General features: G+C 46.1%; 1 protein-coding gene across 5 annotated transcripts in view; it reads left to right on the top strand.

Moving 5' to 3' along the window:
• Nucleotides 1-21741, top strand: part of ARID2 (AT-rich interaction domain 2) — a 203135-nt gene that overhangs the window by 125102 nt on the left and 56292 nt on the right. For all 5 annotated transcript variants that reach the window (XR_012904298.1, XR_012904299.1, XR_012904297.1 and 2 more), the window contains exon 16: nt 7323-7471. Coding sequence is in view for 1 of the 5 variants with exons in the window: in XM_075930435.1 (XP_075786550.1) it covers nt 7323-7471 (149 nt within the window). In the remaining 4 variants the exon portion in view is untranslated. The remainder of the gene's footprint in view (nt 1-7322; nt 7472-21741) is intronic.

Genomic DNA, 21741 nt, shown 5'->3' on the forward strand with positions numbered 1-21741 from the left:
CAAAGAATCAATGCCCACAAAATAGATATTAGACAGGATCACAAAGAAAATACAGTTTCTTTCCATTTCAACCATAAAGGGCATTGTCTCAACGACTTGATTACCTGCATCCTGCTTCAAAGACATTTTAACACCAGACTTGAAAGAGAATCCTCTGAACTGTCATTCATGCTTAAATTTGACACTTTACACCTAGGTCTTAACAAAGACACTAATTACCTTACCCATTACAAAGATAGCTTCCCCAATTATCACCTCTAATATCATTAGCTCACAGACATTTATCTCCCCCCCCTTCCTTTCCCCGTCCTCCTTCTGTTCTGAAATTTGATTTGTCCTTTTCATATGTGTTCATTTTTTTGATTGTATCCTTTGGTATATACAGTCATGCCAATTTTCTTCCGCTATTTGATCTGAGGAAGTAGGTCTGGCCCACGAAAGCTCATCACCTAATAAGCCATCTTGTTAGTCTTTAAAGTGCTACATAGTAGTCCTGTTTTTTGTTTCATAGCAATGTAGATATTCTAGAAATCAGACTACAAGAGCTTCAAGAGCCCTGTGGAGCTACTTGGGTTTCTATTTTATGCTGAAGCCAGTGCCACTGTATACACTGCATTTGATATCGGGGCTAGCAAAATTAAAACTAACATCGGTATGCCATCACACCTTCATTTTGCTGTGAAGACATAATATTCTGCTAGCATTTTGGAAGTAATGCCTCCTACAAGAAATGATCCCAAAGAATATGGGCATGTAGCACAGTTGTCCAACACTTTAGAATCTGTTTTCATTTGCTTATAACTTTGCCAAACTTCAGAAGTTTGGCTTGAAATTTTCCATGTGAGGTGTATGTTTCAGGCAGTTTTTGTTTTGTTTTTTAAATTTCTGGTTAAAAAAGATGTCTAGGATAGATCCATTCAGACATTTTCTATAATAAAATGAAGACCAGAATATAGTTATATTTAAAAAAAATTAAAACTATTTTGCTGAAAGCTCTAATGCTTTCAGGACTTAAAATTTGGCAGAAGAAATTATTCTGGCATTCAGGATATGGCTTTTGTCATCCCCATTAAACTGTTAAAATCTGGCCAACTTATAGTTTTCTGAAAAATTTCAGTTCACGCATGTTCAATAGATTTGTGTTAGAGATTGAAACAGCTGCATACTCCAAAGATTCCATCAGCACTGACTATGTTCCATGTCTTCACAGCTCCTATGGGCTGACAAGATTCTGCATATAGTATCTCAACAAAGCACTTGAACACGATCCATCCCTGGGCTGTAGAAGCTGCTGTGTCACCAGGCATAGGAACTGAGAGCAGGAAGACTCAGGCTATTGCTTTCATGATGGCAATCTGGCATCATGGAGAGATGGAAAAAGTTGCTGAAAGAATGTAGAAGCATGAGGAGCAGTGTGGGAGAAAAGGGAAGAGAGGCAGGAAAGGGGGACAACACCAGGAATTCAGAGGGAAGATAGGAACTGAGGAGTGGGCGGCTTAAGATCAGGAGGAGAAGATGGTTAGGGGAGGGATAGGAAGCAGAGAGAGGGAGTGGGAAGAAGGTAGGAGCTGGGAAGGAATAAGAGAAGAGTGTGGCATAGGGGAGGGCAGGATCCACAGACGAGGGAGGATAGAACTGGAGGCAGGCGCCAGGTAGGGATGGAGGGAGAAGAAGGAAAATGATTAGGAACAGACCCAGCCTTAAGGTAAGGCAGTTGCATGCGGCCCTACGCTGCCCAGCACCTGACTGCCTGGCCACTTGCTCACTGCCCTACTCTGGGAGCCACATAAACATAGCCAACTACAGTGCCTTTGGCCCCTCAAACTCTTTGGCCGGGCCTGATTAGAAGCCAGCAGATTAGCAGTTGTTGGTGGGGAGAAGGGTGCTAATCGTCTGTAACCATTTGAGAACACTGCTCCATACAACCTGGAATAGAACCCAGAATTCTGGAGTCTCTACATTGCTGGTGATCTAGCAAATAGCTGTAAAACCTGCTGTCTCTATTCCCATCTAGTGTTAGGGCCACATAGAAAATAAAAGCCTTCTACCGTTACCAAATACTCATGAGTTCAAGTGGTAGAGATCTGTGTTGTGCATCTAAAGATTCCAACCCTGTTGGTGACTCATTTGGGGATTTGGTATGGTTCCACAGGATTAAAATTAGAAAATTACAGTTAAAAATGTTAAAAGAATATTAGGGGTGTAAAGTCAAGAAACAAAGAACGGTGGGGGTTACAGACGAGTGTCCTTTATTATAGAACCCTTACTTATTTCCAAAGCACAATCTATCCTTTACATTGAATGAAGTGGGGGTCTTGTGGAAAAAATAGCATGTAATTGTGTAATTAAAGACTGTATCATAACCATAAGTGTATGGTATACAAATGAAACATTTTAAATAGTTTGTTGATTTCAGTTCCCACAACAGTAATCTAGAAATACTGAAGAATGATGATGAAAAGACTTAAACAAAATATTGTACATAATAATTGAAGGTGATTGAAAATGAAAAGAAAAAATTGAGCCTGCTCTTTCCCCCCCTCCTCACATTGTACAGTTTGCTAAGGAGAAATGCAAAAGAATAGCACAGGCATGTACTTACAAAATCAGAAAGGCTAAAGCACAAAATGAGTTAAATCTAGCAAGAATCATAAAAGGCAATTAGAAAAGGTTATTTAAATACATTAGGACTAAGAGAAAGATGAAGAAAAGGTGTAGGCTCTTCACTGAGTGAGGTAGGAGCACTGATGGCATCAAGAAAGCTGACATATTTAAGCCTATTTTGCTTCAGTCTTCTCTGAAATGTTACTCAACATAAGTAATAGTAACAACAAAACAGAAGTAATGCAAACCAAAAGAGGGAAAGAATAGGCTAAATAATATTTAGATAAGGTAGTTTTATTCGTATTGTCAGGGATTGGTGAAATTCATTCTCTTGCTCATAAGGAACTAGCAGAAGCAATTTTGAACCATTAGCATTTATCTTTGAGAGTTACTCGAAGACAGGTGAGATCCTAAAAGACTAGAAGACAAAACATAGTGCCTATATTTATAAAGTGGAAACACAGGGCCTGGGATATTATAGACCAGCCAGCCTAACTTTGATATCTAGAAAAATACTGGATCAAAATTATTGAACAGTTTGTATGCATCTGGAGGATAATAGGGTTATAAAAAATAGCTAGCCTGGATTTGGCAAAGACAAATCTGTCAAACCAACCTAATTTCCTTCTCTGAGGGCATGTTTACACTTATGAGAAGATCAACACTCCGGAGGTCAATCTTCTAGTGCTCAATTTACCCGGTCAAGTATAGACCCCTAACTCAAACGCTCAGGGCAGCCCCTAGTGGCATCTGGTATTGCTTCTTCTGCGAGGAGTAAGGGAAGCCAACAGGAGTATATACTCCCATCAACCTCCTGCTGTATGGATGACGACACAGCTCAGCTTAAGGTAGATCAACTCCAACTATGCATTTACATAACTGGAGCTGCGTACCTTAGGCCAATCTGCCTGGTCTAGTGTAGACAAGGCCTGACAGAGTTATAGGCCTAGTGGACAGAAGGAAACAGAAGATATGATATATCTTGCTTTTAGTAAGATTTTTAGCTCAGTCCCACATGACATTTTCATAAGCAAACTAGGTAAATGTGGTGTAAATGAAATTACTGTAAAGTGGGTGCCCAAGTTACTGTACCCAGAGAAGTTATGAGTAGTTTGCTGTCAATCAGAGTGCATATCCTAGGGGTTCCGCAGGGATCAGTCCTCAGTCTGGTACTGTTCTATATTTGCATTCATAATTTGGCTAACGGAGTAGACAGTGTGTTTGTAAATGGTATAGATAACACCGCGTTGGGAGAGGCTGCAAGCACTTTGGAAGGATAGGGTTAGAATTTAGAGTGACTTTGAGAAATTGGAGAATTTACTGAAATCAACAAGATGAAATGTAATAAAAACAATTCAGAATATCTCACTCATGAACAATCAAATACACAACTATAATTTAGGAATAATTGGCTAGGTGGTGTTTTTTCTGAAAAGGATCTGAGGGTTAAAGTGGATCACAAATTGAATAATACTCAGCAATGTGATGAAGCTGTAAAAAAGGTTATGGAGTGGGCAGTGTATACATAGGATTACTGTATGTAAATCACATGAGGTATCTCCTACTTTGCTCAGCACTCCTGAGGCCTCAGCTGAAATACTGTGCATAGTTTTGGGCATCACACTTCAGGAAAGATGTGCACAAATTGGAGACAGTCCAAAGGAGAACAACAGAAATGATGAATCGTGTCAAAAATGACCTATGGGGAAAGGTCAATTAAGTGTGTTTAGTTTTGACCAAGGCAAACCGAGAGGGGATCCTGGTAACAGTTGTCAAATATATTAAAGAGAATGGTGATCAATTGTTCTCCACGTCCATTGAAAGTTGGACTATAAGTAATGTGTTTTATGTGCCCCGTGGAAGATTTAAATTAGATATTGGGGGGAGGAGGGGACTTTCTAACTATATGGGTAAGTTAGTTCTGGAAATATGCTTACAGGGGAATTTGTGGAAACCCCATCATTGAAGGATTTTAGAAACTGGCTGAACAAGCACCTGTCAGGGATGGTCTAGTTTAGGTGGACCCACCAGCAGAGGGAGGAGTTGGAATAGATGACTTCTTTAAGACTGGAAAGGACTTTCATTTCTATGGTTCTGTGAATGAAGGGAGGCCTGAAAGGTAGGTTAATTTGGTCCTTTTATGCACACTGCTGAGGTTTTTTTTTTAACCTTAGGAAATTAGGAATTTCAAGTTTTTATTTTTTGAGGGATACTCACTGGAGGTCATAGATGTGTGTGAAGAGCTTTTTTCACCTTAATTAAATGAACAGGAGTTGTTGAATCTCTGTTGTTCAATGGCTTAATATATTTGGTGTCATCATCTTATTAGTGCTCCAGTTGACTAGAAACATATAGGAAAAACAGCATGGAAAAGACCTTTCTTTCAGATTTAAATAACATACGGGGATGGGGGAGAGTATTCTTTTTTGAGAGTAAAGGAATCCACATTTCAGCCTTTCTTTATATATCATAAAGAACAAAAAGGGAACATACCAAGATTTAAAAACAGTAGTTTTCAAAGTGTGGTGGTCTGCAGCTGTTTTGCAGGTGGTCATGGGTCAGCGCTTCCCCACTGGCACTGGCACTTGCACTCCATCCCCACAGTTCACACCCTGCAAGGCTGGAGAGCCAGCGCTGGCTTCCCACTCTGGGTGGGGAGTCAGATCTGGCTTGCGGGTTAGGAAGGGGCTCCATGCTAGGGATGTTAAATTTCGATTAATCAACTAATCAAGTAGTCGATGGAATTTCCATTAACTACTTGATTAGTTGATAAGGGGGGCCCTTGCTATCCTGCTGCATATCTCCCTTTGAAATGTACAAGAACCACTTCCCGTCTCTTGTGTGTTTCAAGAGGCAGCAGCAGGGATGCCTCTACCTCCCTTGCTCCCCCCTCTCCCCAGCACTGGCTCCTGCTCCCACCCCCTTGCTGTCTCTCTCTGATAGAGGCAACAAAGCAGGGGAAGTGACTAGTTGAGCTTATGCTTATCAGATAGTCGACTAGTTGCTTACCTCCCTACTCCACACTCTGCTGCTTCCCCTTTTCCCATCTGGGAGAACAGTGGCACAGGGAAGCACTACCTGGAAGCTTTCCCTCTTGCTTCTATTGGCCAGAATTGGGATGGTAGCTAGGTAAGCATCCCCATCCACTTCATGCCCAGACCCTGCACCCTCATCCCCTCCAGCATGTCTCTTCCCATTGAGACCCTGGATCCTCATCCCATTTCTGCATCCTCCTCCCTGCAAGAACCCTATCCCGCTCTTGCGCCCTCCCTCCCAGCCTCCGAACCCTCAGTTTACTCCTGCACCATCCCTCCCAGAGAGATCTCTTCATCTTCAGCCCTCTTCTACACCAAACATCCCACTCATAGTACTTCCACCCCCATCCTGCTCCTGCACTCTCCTTCCTGGCCAGACCCTGCATCCCAATTCCATCCTGTGTAGCCATGTAGCTAAATGTAGTTTTATGCAATGTAATGTGCCTCAGTGTACCGTTAGCATAACACCAGCACCCATTTTGTCATCAAGGGCGGAGGTCAGTGTTCCCACTAACCAGCAAGGCAGTGCAACTTCACAGGTGATTGTCAGCTCCGCCCAGTCAGAGGCTCAGGGCTCCATGCACGGAGCTGACTGACTGGGTGGGGCTGATTAATCACCTGTGGAACTATGCTGCTGCGCAGCTTAGAGGGAACACTGGTGGCGGTCTGCGGTAAGGTTTGCGTTGAGTGGAGTGGGTTGTGGGCCAAAAAGTTTGAGAACCATTGTTTAAAAGTGACCTGTAAAGGGGAATAAGATTTTTTTTTTTTACTAGTTTTTAGAAACAATCCCTTGAAACATTGAAGTGAGGGGGTTCCTTACTGAACTGGTTTTACTTCTTCATAAAGCAATATTGTTATATGTCTGGTAAGGAATACTAGGCTTCTAGCATTATAACATTGAATAAGCTAATTATTTCACAGGAACTCAGAGAACCTTTGTTTGTATAGGGTCCATCAGAAAGTCCTTTAGTACCTCCATACACTAACAAAATCACACTGGGTCATTTTACATTTGAGAGTGAATGAGTGGGTGGGTGAGATTTTCAAAAGTGGTAGTAACTTTTGGTGCTTCATTTTTACTTATCTACTTACTGACTTGCACAGATAGTACATTGAGTCTTTTATAAAAGAGTTCATTTCAGGTGTTCTATATGCATTTAGGTAGTGAATAATAATCTTTGTAAGTAGAACAGAAAACATCTAAAGTATGTGAACAGATCTCCAAAAATAGTGTATCCATACTTTAGACTACACTCTCAAATAAATAATAATATGACTCTCCACTATAAAGTTACTACTCCTGTATATCTTTTGTTAATAGGCATGTTCTGTATAGTGCTAAAGGTAAAAAAACCCTACTTTTTAAAAAGCTGCTTATGTAGATGCTGCAGAAGTAACCAAATGTTGTGTTCCTCTGATTCATAATTCAGTATTTGAATTTATGCATAATTACAACAAGTAAGATATCAGAAGAATCTGTACAAAAATTCAAGGGCTATCAAATACTTTCCTGTTGTTTCACCATGACATACATTACCACTTACTCGAAGTTTCAGTGGTTAAAGTCTAAAGCTTCATTGTTAGTGCAATGAAGTATGAAAACCAATAGAATAAACTGGAAAGTGTGTGTTTTTATCTTCTAATCTGTTGTTTTAACCCTTTGTGTTTGAAACTTTTCTATAGAGCACACCTGTGACACCAGTACCAACAGTGCAAGTACAGGGCCAGCAGATCAATTTGCAGCCTTCTTCATACCCAGCACCAAGTCAACCTGGCGAGCAAATGAAAAAACCTGGACAGAACTTCATGTGTCTGTGGCAATCTTGTAAAAAGTAAATAGCTCTTTTATTTAACAACAATTTACTAGATATTGCAGAAGCCTTTGTTTGGAATGTATCCCTGAAATTACTATCTATTCTCTTCCCTGAAGTATCTCTGCACTGAGTGGGTGCATCTACACAGCACCTTAACTCGAAATAAATTACACAATTTGTGCTACGCAAATTGCATAACTTATTTTGAATATTTTTCATAATAGCTTATTTTGAAATTTGGCGCATCTACACAGCGCCAACTTTTGAAATAATGTGCCATTTTGAGCCATCTCTTACCCCTCGTGCAATGAGGTTTACCTGTAATTTACAGTGTGCCTGTAATTTTGAAAAATATTTCAAAATAACTGGCGGCTTGTGTAGATGCCGGGTAGCTATTTCGGGATACCTCCAGTATCCCAAAATAGCTGTGCAGTATAGACGAAACCCATCAGTCATCTGAGAGAAGAAAATACTAAAATTTCAAAACATTGTACTTGAGGTAGAGGGAAGTGCAAATTTGTAGCTTTTCAGTAGCCCTTTCCAAATAAGCTAATATATACTTTGTGAATTGCTTTTGATCTAAAGTTTCTTCAGTGAAGACTAAAATATTTGTGTGTAGTTATGTAAGTCACAGTAACTATGTTGCCTAATTTTGAAGTTCTCCATTACAAATATAGGAACAGTTATTATTTTCTTGTTGTACAGCTTTGAAATGTGAAAACTGTTCCTTTCTCAGATTTCTGGTTTTGCAATGGGTGTGTGTCTTTTATGTCTTAGTCAAGCTCCTGTTTGTGTTATGGTTAATTTATTTTTTACAGTATTAATTGAGTGGTATAGGGATTTACAAGCAATTAAATGAGACAAACCTCTTAGTCAAGTTTCTTACACTCTAAAGTAGACAGCACATATCAAGGGATGGTTTTAAAAATTCAAACAAGAGCGAGGAAGAAGGTTGTGCTTGGATGAGCATTACAGAAATGTAAGATCATAAGCATATTGCCATAAAGGCTTCTTGACAGTTCTTTTTTTATGGTCAGATTTAGGGTGAGTGTCTAGAGTAAATGCAGGGATGGAGGCTAGCGATTGAAAGCTAATAGCAAAATGTAATGCTATCTTGGAAGGAAAGAAGAGAAGTTGAATATACAGGGTTAGGGAGGAAGTAGGAGTGGCATGATCAAAGATGTGAGAGCACACTTAGGAAGAGACAAAGGGAGTATCCAGGGAATGAAGTTGATTCGTCAGAGTAGGGTATGCTCGGGAGTAGTATGCAACTAAGGATGAAACGTTGGCAGGTGGAATTGGGCTGACTCTGAAGCTGAATTTGAGGCATATGAATTTGATGTGGAGGAAAACAGAATACTGGCTACCAAAAGATCTGTGGTGACTTCACTTTGATATTAGCAAAACAAGGTGTGTGGGATAATATCTTTTACTGGACCAACTGCTGTTGGCAGAAGATACAGGCTTTTGAACTAAAATAGAGCTCTTCTTTGATGTGGTATTCTTAAATTTATTCTCTAAGACATGATATAAAGCCCATTGAAATCAGTGGAAAGACATCAGATGGGTTTTGGATCCGCCTTCTGAATCTTACTTTGTTTTTATGTACAGTTAAGCAACTGCCATGTTTCCACCTCAGAGGTGACTGTGTTTCATTGGTAGGTGAAACAATTCTGATACTTAAAAAGCTTTTGAAGGCCTTTAAAATGATTGCTAATATATAAATATAAAATAATATTATGGACCATCAGGGCTTGACAAGTGCACTCGCCCGTGGTGAGTAGATTTTATCAGCTAGCAACTGCAGGGGTGGACTGGCCCGGTGGGCCATTGTGATGGGCTGCCCAAAGCCCGCACTACAGGCAGTGTGGCCCCATCCCATCCACTGGCTGGGCAGAGGAGTGGAGTGCCACCAGGAAGTGGGAAGCACGGTGATTCTCAGCGCCGGGCTGCGTGTTTGCAGCTCCGGTGCAAGGAGGTGGGGCACGGGACATAGGGCGGGACGCTGGCAGACGCCAGCGTGACATGGCCCCGCTGATTTTAAAGGCTGATTTTAAAGCGCAGCCAGGCCCCGCCTCTCCAGCTCCAGTCCTGCCATGGATCCAACCCCCTCGCCGGTGAGAGACCACTCCTGGCCAACCACCCAGCTCGCTGCACCCGCCCTGCACCCCTTTGTCTCTGCGCCACCCGTTCCCCATGCCACCCCTGCTCCCCTGTACCTTGGATCCCCTGCTCTCCCTCTTCCCTGCGAGACTCTGGTTCTGCGCCGTCCTTGCACCCTGCTCCCCTCCAATCCCTGCCCCCCCAGCTCTGTGCTGCCCATTCCCTGCACTGTCCCTAGACCCCAATCCCTCTGCCCCTCCTGTTCCCCGCGTCCCATTCTCCATGCCTCCACCACACCCCGCACCCTGCATCCCTCTGGCTCTGTGCCTCCCGATTCCCGCGTCACCCCTGTACCCCCCCTCCACTGTTCCCTGCACCCCTTTGGCTCTGTGCTGTCCCTGCACCCTGTTTCCCCTGTGGGTCAGGAGTGAAGGGTGCCTGTCCATAGGGAGGGGCTGGACAGGGCAGGCAAAAGGCTGCTGTGATCCAGCAGCGAATGAAAGGAGGAGTTCACTTGAAACGCCTTTGCCTTTATGGAAAAAAAAACAAATGAAAATGCTATTTGCTATTTATAAGGCTAAAATGCTGGGACAAAAATGAAAACACACACAAAAAAACCCATTGCAAAATGCAAACGTGTAAAAGACAACAAAAAGGGGGTGGCCAAAAATGTTTTGCTTGGGACAGCAAAAAACTGGGAAGGGGCTTGGCTGGACTGGACTGTGGGGAGGGGAAAAATATGGGGAAGGGGCTTGTGCTAAGGGGAGGAGGTCAGGAGAAGAATAAGAAGAAGAAAGGGGAAGGCACCAAGGGACAGGGGTGCAGGAGAGAGAAATGCCAGGGGGCCAAGTGCAGACAATGAGGAAAAGGGCAGGAAGGGAGGTGTCAGTGGGAGGGGAGACAGGGTGATGCTGGGAGAGGAGAGAGTAAGGGCACTGGATGCTAGAGGGGGGAGGGAGAGGTGCTGGGAGAAGGCTAGAAAGAAAGGGTGGGCATGAGGAAGGCGGGGATGGAGCAAGTCATGTGTGAGGGCACAGGGGCATGAGGGGAGCTGGGGAAGAGGGTGGTGAGGGGGGTGGGCATCAGGGAAAAAGAGAGCAAGGGGGAAGGAGCAGTGAGGGAAGGGGGGGGTACCAGGAGGGTGCAGGTGCCAGGGGATTCTGGGGGGGGGCGGGGAGCAGAAAGGCAGACACCTGCAGAGGAGGGACCAGCACCAGAGGAGAGAGGCAGGGCAGATGTGTAGAGGGAGGTGTTAGGAGAGGGGATGAGGAGGAGTAGCTCACTTGATCAGAGTGGGGCTCCTGGAAGAGTGGGCACAGGGGGAGAGAAGAGCTGGTGGAGGGGGGCAGGTTTCAGGAAGGCTGAGGGCAGTGAGAAGGGCAGGAGTCAGGACAGCAGAAGAGGGTGAGGGGTTGGGGGGCATCAGGCACCAGGAGAGCTGATAGAGCAAGGGGAGGAGACATGGCGGTAGAGGTTTATAAGATATTTATTAATAACTTCTTATTCTTATTAGGAATTTATGCCATTAAAAAAAACACTTTTTGGGGGGAGGCTGCCTAGTCCCTTTTTTGTCTGGCGAGTAGGGTTTTCCAGAATTTGTCGAGCCCTGTGGACCATTATACAAAGATGAATTCAGACTGTCTTAAAAATGTATTTTTTTTCTAACAAATGTATCTATGGAGCCATACTCCTCTGCTGATATGATCTTCAATTAATGTTACCCAAGGTCCTTATTAATTAGTTGATTAGCAAAGACATTAAAAAAAAAAAAAAAAGCTGTGCTATGCAGTTTGGATTGTATATACTATGAGTACAATATGCTTTGATGAGTAATCCTTTGTTCATTTTATCCAATGGTGTTTGCAGGAGCCATACATCTATGAATCTTTCTCAAATATCATCTTTGTTCTTCACTGTTAGGCTGTGTCTACACTGGGCCACTTATTCCGGAAAATCAGCCGCTTTTCCGGAATAAGCTGCGAGCTGTCTACACTGGCCCTTGAATTTCCGGAAAAGCAACGATGCTCTACTGTACAAAATCAGCCGCTATTCCGGAAAAACTATTCTTCTTCGAGTGGTCCCCGTGGGTGCTCCACTCCAGGTGTCGGGTCCCGTCCCGGCGCCGCTGGTCGGAAGTTTTCCATAGCCGTAGTTGGGCTGGACCGCGCATGCGCGAGCGCGGCGCGCGGCGTTCGCGCCTTTGCAACGGTCCGGCCCCCCCCCTTGTCAGTTCCTCTCAGCCGCCCGTGGTCGCTGGCAGAACGCCGCTTCTCTCCTCACAAGACCGTCTTTAAAAAAAAAAAAAGAGAAGAGGGAGATTATGCCTGGCTCACCAGGTTTTAAGCGGTGTATACACTGCAAGGAGGCCATGCCTGCCTCTGACGGGCATGAAGCCTGTGTGAGATGCCTGGGAGAGTCGCATGTACCGCAAAAATGCGCTCACTGCGCAAAGTTAACTCCCAGAGCGCGCAGAGAAAGGGATATGCGCTTAAAACTCCTCCTCTGCGATAAGGCGCTACAGCCTTCTGAGCAACATCTCTCAGAAGCGCCCGGAGGGCAAGGTAAAAGAGCGAAGTCCCCACCATCAACGGGAACGAAAAAGAAAAGGGCTTCCCCTACGCGTTCCCTCCCGCCACCCTCATTGTCCCGTGTGCCTCAGGGACATAAACAGGGGGCCTCCGGGGCCGCAAGACAGCCGGAGAGATCAAATAAGCCGCAGGCGGCAACATCAAGCCGCACGTCATCGGCACCGGCTATACGCCCCGCTGAGAGCGCGAATGACACACAGCGCTCGGCACCGCTACAAGGGCTGGAGCCGCGGCAGTCTGCCCAGCCGCGAGTCAGAACGGCACCGCAAATGCCTGGACTAGGTCAGGGTAAGCCGGCACCGGGTCCGGCACCGGACGCAACCCTGACAGACGGCACCGGGGAGCTCAGCGAACGCGGTAGACAGAGCGCCCCCCTCCGTGCCGACTCGGCACCGGCCGATCAGTTTACAGTTACAACGGCACCGCAGGAACAGCTGACTGAGGTGCCGGCCAGGGCAGTAACACAACAGGACGACGCAGTCCTGGTTAGTCCTCCCCCTGCCAATTCTTCCTTATCAGTGCAAGGGGGGGAGGCTCCTTCTGCCTCTGCAGTCCCCACTAAGGCTGCTAAGAAATCAGTAACGAGACATTCAATTTCACCCTCACTCGAGCCTTCAATCTCTCCCTCTCATTCACCAAGCATTAGTCATCTCGCATCTTCTCATAACCAAACAAGGTCCCCACGATGGAGATCAAGGTCTCGTTATTCTGATCGTCGCGAGCGGTATCATCGTTATTATAGGGAATCATCATATAGATCTCGCTCACCAAGTTACTCCCCCCCAAGATCCTATCATAGGGGGTATGCCAGTAGATACTCCTCCCGAAGGTCATCGCCTGATCACCCTGATCATAGGGGCAATCGAGCATCTGAATATGAAAGACATCACTATCGTCCTAGCCATTGCTGTTGCCATACTCCTCATGAACCGCGACAATTATCACCAATTAAAGACTGGAAGGGGGCGTCATCTCGACAGCAAAACCACTCACCTTCAGTCCAGCTATCTGAGCCTGAGGAAGGGCAGATATCGGATGCGGACGATCAGCTGCACAATATGTCACAAAAAGATATGTCGTCATCCTACCCTGACGACGCACTGTTTGAGGGGGACCCATCTCCCCCAGACGACACAAAGGACTTTCAAGATCTGTTTAGGAGAGTGGCCCAGTCTCAAGAGGTTCAGATATTGGACACTCCAACGAAACAATTCAAGCTTTGGAGGAACCTAAACCCTAAACAACAATCTAAGGTCGCCCTGCCTATGGACGAGGCTATCCTCCAATCAGCAGCAGAAATCTGGCGTACCCCGGCTTCGACTCCACCAACTTCGAAACCAGCGGAAAAGCAATATTTTATAGCATCTAAAGATTCAGAATTTCTTTTCACTCACCCGCAACCAAACTCTTTGGTGGTCGACGCAGCTCTCCAAAGGGCTAAGAACCCGCAGCTGAAAAATGCGGGCATTGATAAGGAGGCGAAGAAACTGGATGCCTTTGGCCGAAAGGTTTACACATCGGCCACGCTGCTCCTTCGCATAGCGAATTACACAGCTCTCCTGGCGAATCATAGCTTTGATAGTATAACAAAGCTTACTGAGCTGTCCCAGAGATCATCAGAGGCAGACAGGGAGCTGCTACGATCTATTCTCAAGGAGGGCTATGCGTGTTCAAAGGCCAACCTTCAGATAGCTATGGATATAGCTGATACAGCAGCTCGGGGAGTAGCAACAGCGGTATCAATGAGGCGATCTTCTTGGCTCGCCACGGCCGCGGTGCCTAAGGAGCTGCACTCCAAGGTAGAAGACCTCCCGTTCGATAAGGTAAAATTGTTTGCAGAGAAAACAGACGAGGTCCTTCATACTGGGAAAGACTCAAGAACAACACTTCGTACGCTCGGCATGTACGCACCACCATTCCGTCGACGGCGTTATTTCCCATACCAAAGACGGTATGACTATCAGTCTAGGAGGCAGCAAAATCGCCCCTTCGACCAAGTGCGATCGAGACAGCGCCCCCAGCGAAGGCGTCCACCACCGCCAAGGGTGACAGGCACGGCTGCCTCAAAGCAGCAAGTTTGACTCCCTGGTCGAGGGCAAGCGCACACTACCAATCAACCTGGAAAAACCCATGTTCCACCACCGCTTACGACCTTACTACCACCAATGGGTCGAAATAACATCGGACAAATGGGTACTGGAAGTCATAAACAACGGCTTCACCATTCCTTTCGCCTCCATCCCCCCCACCACCCCACCCTCCCCGTCCCTGTTCGGGGACCCATCTCAAGAAAATCTCTTGCAACAGGAAGCTCATCGTCTCCTGGATATCGGAGCAATAGAGAGGGTCCCCGATCAGTTCAAGGGAAGAGGGTTTTATTCCAGATACTTTCTAACGGAAAAGAAAACGGGGGGTTGGAGGCCCATTCTCGATTTAAGAGGTTTGAATCGTTATCTTCGCAGACAGCGTTTCAAAATGGTGACCCTGAATTCTATAATACCATCCCTCGATCTAAACGATTGGTTCGCTGCCCTCGATTTACAAGATGCGTATTTTCACATCACAATACATCCCGCGCACAGACGTTTTCTGCGATTTGTGATAGGCCACGATCACTTTCAGTATCGGGTTCTACCGTTCGGACTTGCGTCAGCTCCCAGAGCGTTTTCAAAGACCCTGGCCGTCGTAGCAGCTCATCTGCGTCGGTTACAGGTGATAATATATCCGTACCTGGACGACTGTTTAATAAAAGGTGCCACGCAGCGAGAGGCGTCACAAATGGTGGCGACGGTCGAGCAAACTTTCGAATCACTCGGCCTCCTTCTCAACAAGCAGAAATCGACACTTATTCCAACTCAGTTTATAAGGTTTATAGGGATAAACCTAGACTCGCGCATGGCAAGAGCTTGCTTACCTCAAGAAAGATTTCAAGCAATCAAGGATCTCGTTACTATACTCACTGGCAACATGACCATATCGGTACACAATTGCCTTCGTCTCCTCGGACATATGGCAGCGGCCACTGCAGTAGTTCCTCATGCGCGCCTCCACTTGAGGGGCCTTCAACATTGGCTGTCCACGGTTTACGTCCCCGTGAGACACGACATTCAGAAGCTAGTGTGGCTACCTCCACATGTTCAGAGATCGCTGCAGTGGTGGACAGAAGCGAAAAGCCTCCTCACGGGAGTCCCATTCCATCGGCAACAACCAACGGTGCAGCTAACATCGGATGCCTCGCTCATAGGCTGGGGGGCCCATATGGACAGCGAGCGAATACAGGGCAAATGGTCGCTCAGAGAGAGGCGTCTGCACATAAATCTGTTGGAACTTCGAGCAATCTTCTACGCATGCAAACACTTTCTTCCCCAGATCAGAGGGCTTACAGTAAGGATACTGACAGACAATGTAGTGGCGATGTATTATGTCAACAGACAAGGAGGAGCACGATCACGTTCCCTATGCGCCGAAGCAGTGCGGTGCTGGAACTGGTGCATACAGAACAGCGTAACCATAACAGCATCGTACTTACCTGGCACCGCCAATGTAATTGCAGACTCCCTCAGCAGACAATTCCCCACGGATCATGAGTGGGAAGTGAGGACAGACATACTATCTGCGATATTTCAGAGATGGGGTACTCCACTGGTAGACCTATTTGCAACATACGACAACAGGAAATGTCACCTGTATTGCTCGAGAGCAGGGCTCGGCAAAGGCTCTCTCGGCGATGCGTTTCTGATCAGGTGGAAGAAAGCACTTCTGTATGCGTTTCCTCCCACGCCGCTTATCTCCAGAACACTGGAGAAAATCAGATTAGAGGCGGCAACGGTCATTTTGCTAGCGCCAGCATGGCCCAGACAAGCCTGGTTTCCATTCTTACACAGGATGTCAATCCAGCCACCTTACCTTCTTCCTCTCTATCAGGATCTCCTCACTCAGGAACGGGGGGCACTGTTACACCCCAGGCTGCAGCCGCTGCATCTGACGGCGTGGCTTCTCAGTGGTTGAAAGGAGATGAAAATCTATGCTCTGAAGAGGTCAAGACAGTACTTCTTCACAGTAGGAAAGAGTCTACACGGAATACGTACCTGGCAAAGTGGCGGAGATTTTCTGACTGGTGCATTCAGAACAATATACACCCCCTATCATCTCCTCTACAGAATGTTTTGGACTACATCCTTTATTTACGAGAGTCAGGTCTTACACTATCGTCTTTAAGAGTGCACTTGGCAGCCATCAGTGCTTTTCATCAACCAGTAGAGGGTTCCGCGCTCTTCTCTCACGCAATTACAAAGAGGTTCTTGAAAGGACTTCAAAACTTTTATCCGCCAAGAAGCGCACCTTCTCCTTCCTGGAATCTCGATCTAGTGTTGGATACCATTATGTACCCACCTTTTGAGCCCTTGACATCGGTTTCGCTACATATTTTAACGATGAAAACAGTCTTCCTGCTTGCAATTACATCGGCGAGGCGGGTAGGGGAATTGGGGGCGCTGATGGCAAGCCCCCCCCTTCACTGTTTTTTCCAAGGACACGGTAACACTCCGATTACATCCGGACTTTATCCCCAAAGTTTGTTCTTCTTTTCATATCAATGAGCCTATCGTTCTACCGACTTTTTATCCCAAACCTCATTCCTCCAGTAGAGACGCTCTGTTTCACACACTTGACGTCCGACGCGCGCTGTCGTTCTATATAGACAGAACACGCCAATGGAGACGAACTGACAGGTTGTTGGTATCTTTGGCACCTAGATCGAAAGGCAAAGCACTTTCCACTCAACGCATTGCAAAATTAATCACACTCTGTATTACGGAATGTCACTCAATTAGAAACAAACCTCTTCCTTCATTACCTCGGGCTCACTCCACGTGAGCTGTAGCGACTTCCACTGCATTCGCAAGGGGAGTTCCCCTAGCGGATATCTGCCGTGCGGCTACTTGGGCTTCTAGTATAACTTTCGCACGTCATTATGCCATAACGAAGAGGTGGGCTTCAGACGCTGCAGTAGCCTCTGCGGTACTGTCCACGGTAGAAAATAATTGACCCGGAGCGCGTTCTGGGTTACTGCTTTGTACTCACCTGGAGTGGAGCACCCACGGGGACCACTCGAAGAAGAAGAAGAAGTTACTCACCCTGTGTAGTAACGATGGTTCTTCGAGATGTGTCCCCGTGGGTGCTCCACGCCCCACCCTCCTCCCCGCTCCGGGTCTCTCTGCTTTGTCTTTCAGGGACCGAGCGGCGAGAGGAACTGACAAGGGGGGGGCCGGACCGTTGCAAAGGCGCGAACGCCGCGCGCCGTGCTCCCGCATGCGCGGTCCGGCCCAACTACAGCTATGGAAAACTTCCGACCAGCGGCGCCGGGACGGGACCCGACACCTGGAGTGGAGCACCCACGGGGACACATCTCGAAGAACCATCGTTACTACACAGGGTGAGTAACTTCTTCTTCTGCTCCCACTCGGGCATAAGTCCTTATTCCGGAACACTGTTCCGGAAAAGGGCCAGTGTAGACAGCACAGTAATCTTTTCCGGAAAAAAGCCCCGATCGCGAAAATGGCGATCGGGGCTCTTTTCCGGAAAAGCGCGTCTACATTGGCCACAGACGCTTTTCCGGAAAAAGGGCTTTTCCGGAAAAGCAGCCTGCCAATGTAGACGCTCCTTTTCCGGAAAAACTGAAAACGGAATAGTATTCTGTTTTAAGCATTTCCGGAAATTCATGCCAGTGTAGACACAGCCTTTAAGTTGACCTTTAGTGACTATTTTGTTTCAGTGTTTTGCTACGTTTTCTGAAAAAATTCTATCTACATATTTAGTATTAGGCTATCATTTATTTATTTATTTAGCGCTTTCTCTTGTGTCTGTTTTTTATCATCATTTTTTTGTGTGTGATCCTGCAGTTTCAAAAATGCATTTGGAAGATGTGAACAATATTATTACTTTGAGTGGATATGCATAGTCATACTCAGAACAGCTGGCAGTTCTCTCCGGAAGTTGGGGGGGGGGGGGGTGCAGGGCAAAGACTTTGTGTGCTCCCCCACCCACAGACCAATCAGGGTCTGTGGGTGGGGGAAGCACAGAAGTATCCTGGCTCTCCCCCTTCTAGGGCAGCCTGGGGCCATTTCAAAAATTTCTGAAGTGGCCCCCAGTCAAAAATTATTGTCCACCCTTGTAGCAGAGCCCCAGCTGTGCAGGGCTGGCTGCCGGTTCCTGATCCCAGGTGTTTGCGGCATTCTGCTGGCTGGTGGCCCCATGTGGGGGCCTGGTGGGAATGGAGCAGCTCTCCGCCTGCAGCAGAGTACCAATTAACCATTAAACGGTAAGCATCACTCAGTAAAGGTGGTTCTTACCAGGTAACTGGTTAAATAGTTACCTGTTTACATCCTTATCAGAGACATTCTAATATCTGAATAATTTGGTTGTTTGAGGACATTGTCTCATCAGGAGATGTGTAAGCTGGCCACTTGAGTCCTGGGTCCTTAACCTATGCTCAGGCCTGTAAGCACAGGTCTAGTGGCTCCGTCAAAACTGGGGGCCCTCAGAGCAGGGCAGTTTTACACTGTCCCACAGTCAATAAGCCACAGGGCCTGGTTCAGGGTGACAGCAGAGCAAAGCAGTCCCACAGTTAGCGAGGCCCTGGCTCAGGGCAGGGCAGCAAACAAAAGCAGTTCCAAAGTTAGTACAGTCCAGACCCTGGTTCAGGGTGGGACAACAAACACATGCAGTTCCAGTTAAGGCCCAGGCCCTGGTTCAGGGCAGGCAAACAAACGCAGTTTCAGTGTTAATATGGTCCAGCCCTTGTTCAGGGCGGGACAGCCAAACAAACACCGTTTCCCAGGCACAAGCAGGGAGAGGGAGTCTGCTCCCCGATACATGGCATGGCAGGGGGGATTCAGGCTCTCCCTACTTCACTACATCCCAGCCCAGGGCCCTAGCAGTGACAGCACCGGGGTCAGCAAGGATCCAGGTCGCAACACGCTGACACACTCTAGAATGTTATGAGATCAGCTTGACAATTGTCGGCTTCCACTGGGCCACCCTAACTCCCCTTCAACATCTAACTTGGCTCCACGCTGGCTGCTTGTTCTCAGGGTTGTGGTAGTCTGAACCCTTGGGCCTGGCATAGAAGATCTCCTCTTTGAAGCAAGGGCCCAGCAGTCCAGGCCTATCCTCAGGCTCTGCAAGTTCCTCAGGGCCCTCCTGGCTTGAGAGCTCAGAGCAGGCCTTTTCTTCCTCCAGCAGCTGAGAGCCTACTGAGGTCCTGGGCTGGGCTTTTATCCTCCCTGCCCCGCCCCTTGGCTTCCAGGGAGTTAAAGGGACAGGACATGACTCAGCCCATGTGGACTCAGAAAGGGGTCCCCCCTGGGGTCAGTGAGCAGCCACCCCTATTCACTACAAGAGGATTCTGCACATCAGTGTGTTGGAGCTGAGCCATTTGTCTAGCACTCAGATCATTCTTTTTTATGTGCAGGGAACAGAAGTGCATATAGTAATAGGCAATACTTCTGCAGCGTTTATGTCAACAAGGAGAGGAGTGCTCACTCTGCTGCTTTTTGAGCAGAAGTATATGCTCATAGGATTGGTGCATCTTCCGTGGTGTATTTCGAATGGCCCTGCATTTGACAAGAGAAAGCAGTGTGATTGCAGACTATCTCAGCTGACGGATGGATGCCCCTGAAGAAACAGTTGGCTCATGATGTATTTGCTAATGGGTTCAATCAGATGTGGTCCTGTTTGCCACAAGATTCAACAAGTGTTATCTCTTCTGCTCCAGAGTTTGCAGGGATAGCTAGTGGCTATCAGATGTTTTGCTACTGCCTGGGGTAAGTGGCAGCTGTATGGTTTTTACCTGTTCCACTGATCCAGCGAGTGATAAGAAAAATATGACAGGATAGGAAGAGGATGATTCTCATTATTCCAGCTTTGCAGTGCCAGCAGTAGTATGTCTATCTCCTCCATCTGTTTTGTGGAGTCTTCATGCATCTTCCTCTGCCAGCAGATCTGTTTTCTCAGCAGGAAGGGAGGAGACTTCATCTGGACTTGCAGTCCCTCTATCTGATGACCCCCGTGACTGGACGTTGATGTTATCTAAACTTCAGTAGTCTTGTTTGTTGGCTGTTCACGATATGCTGATTAATACTGGGAAACAGTGAATCAGAGGGTGTTACAAGTCAAAATGGTCCAGATTTATGACTTGGATCATAGGCAAGGGCAGTTCTCCTGCTTCACCATCCAAACACTAACTGGGTTATGTAATATTTAATATTTTTTAAAGTCTGGAGGGCTATGTAATTCATCATTAAGGGTTCATTTGGCAGCCATTTCTGCCTATCATACTTTAGTTAATGCTAGATCACTGTTTTTACATAATACTTTAAGACCTTTATGAAGGGCTTACCTAATATGCATCCATCTTCCTTTGAGAGAGCCTGTCTGTTCCTGGTATTTCAGTTTGGTTCTAGCCATGCTGATGAAACAACCCTTTGAATCTTTTGCTGCAATCTCTTCATATTATGTATCTATTTAAACTGCTTTAATTGTTGCTATAATATCTTTCAGGAAGATGAGTAAACTAAATGCTCTTATGGCTGATTCTCCATTAACTTTTCTATAAATTATATGAATACTTATTTATTTATTGGTTGGAATATATATATGGCCCATTCATCTTTAGAGAGTTGTGCCGGGATCTGCAACTTCTTTCATGGCTTATGCGTCCAATATTGGATTTGCAAAGTCGATTACAGTAGCTACATGCCAGTCTACTTCAATTTTCATGAGTCTGAGAATTTTTCCTTCTGAGGCAGAGTTCTTTTGCATGACTTGCACAGGTCCTATAGAAAAATGACGTGCACTGTTGTAATAATTGTCGCCAACTGTTGTGATCTGATGATGTAGATTCCCAAGAGCTTCCTAACTGTAAGGGTGGTCAAACACTGGAATAAATTGCCCAGGGATGTTGTGGAATCTCCATCTCTGGAGATATTTAAGAGTAGGTTAGATAAATGTCTATCAGGGATGGTCTAGACAGTACTTGGTCCTGCCATGAGGGCAAGGGGACTGGACTCGATGACCTCTCGAGGTCCCTTCCAGTCCTAGTATTCTATGATTCTATGATTGATGTTAAACCTTTTCATAGTGTTTTTACATGTATCCTTGAATCTTAACTTTGGCCTTCCTCTTGCCTTTGCTCCACTTGTTAGTTCACCGAAGAGGATTTCTTTGGGAAGGCATTTATCACTCTTTCTTCTTACATGACCAAGCCACCAGAGTCTTCTGTTGTTAAGGATCGCTGTGAGACTGGGTATGCCAGCTCTTGATAGGACATCTACATTTGAAACTTTGTCTTGCCACTTAATATTCATGATTCTGCAAAGGCAGAAACTGCTCAATTTTTTCTCTTGGCATGAGTAAGTAGTCAAGGTCTCCGATCCATAAAGCAAGACACTTAATACGCACGCTTGGTATATCAGTATCTTTGTTTTCAATGTCAGTTTGGGATTGTTCCATGCTCGTTTCATAAGTCTGCTAAATGTTGTGGCTGCCTTCCCAATTCTTATGTTTAGTTCTTCGTCCATGGAGAGATTTGTGGTGACA

This window comes from Pelodiscus sinensis, chromosome 1 (genome assembly GCF_049634645.1).
Source record: "Pelodiscus sinensis isolate JC-2024 chromosome 1, ASM4963464v1, whole genome shotgun sequence".
Taxonomy (NCBI): Eukaryota; Metazoa; Chordata; order Testudines; family Trionychidae; genus Pelodiscus; species Pelodiscus sinensis.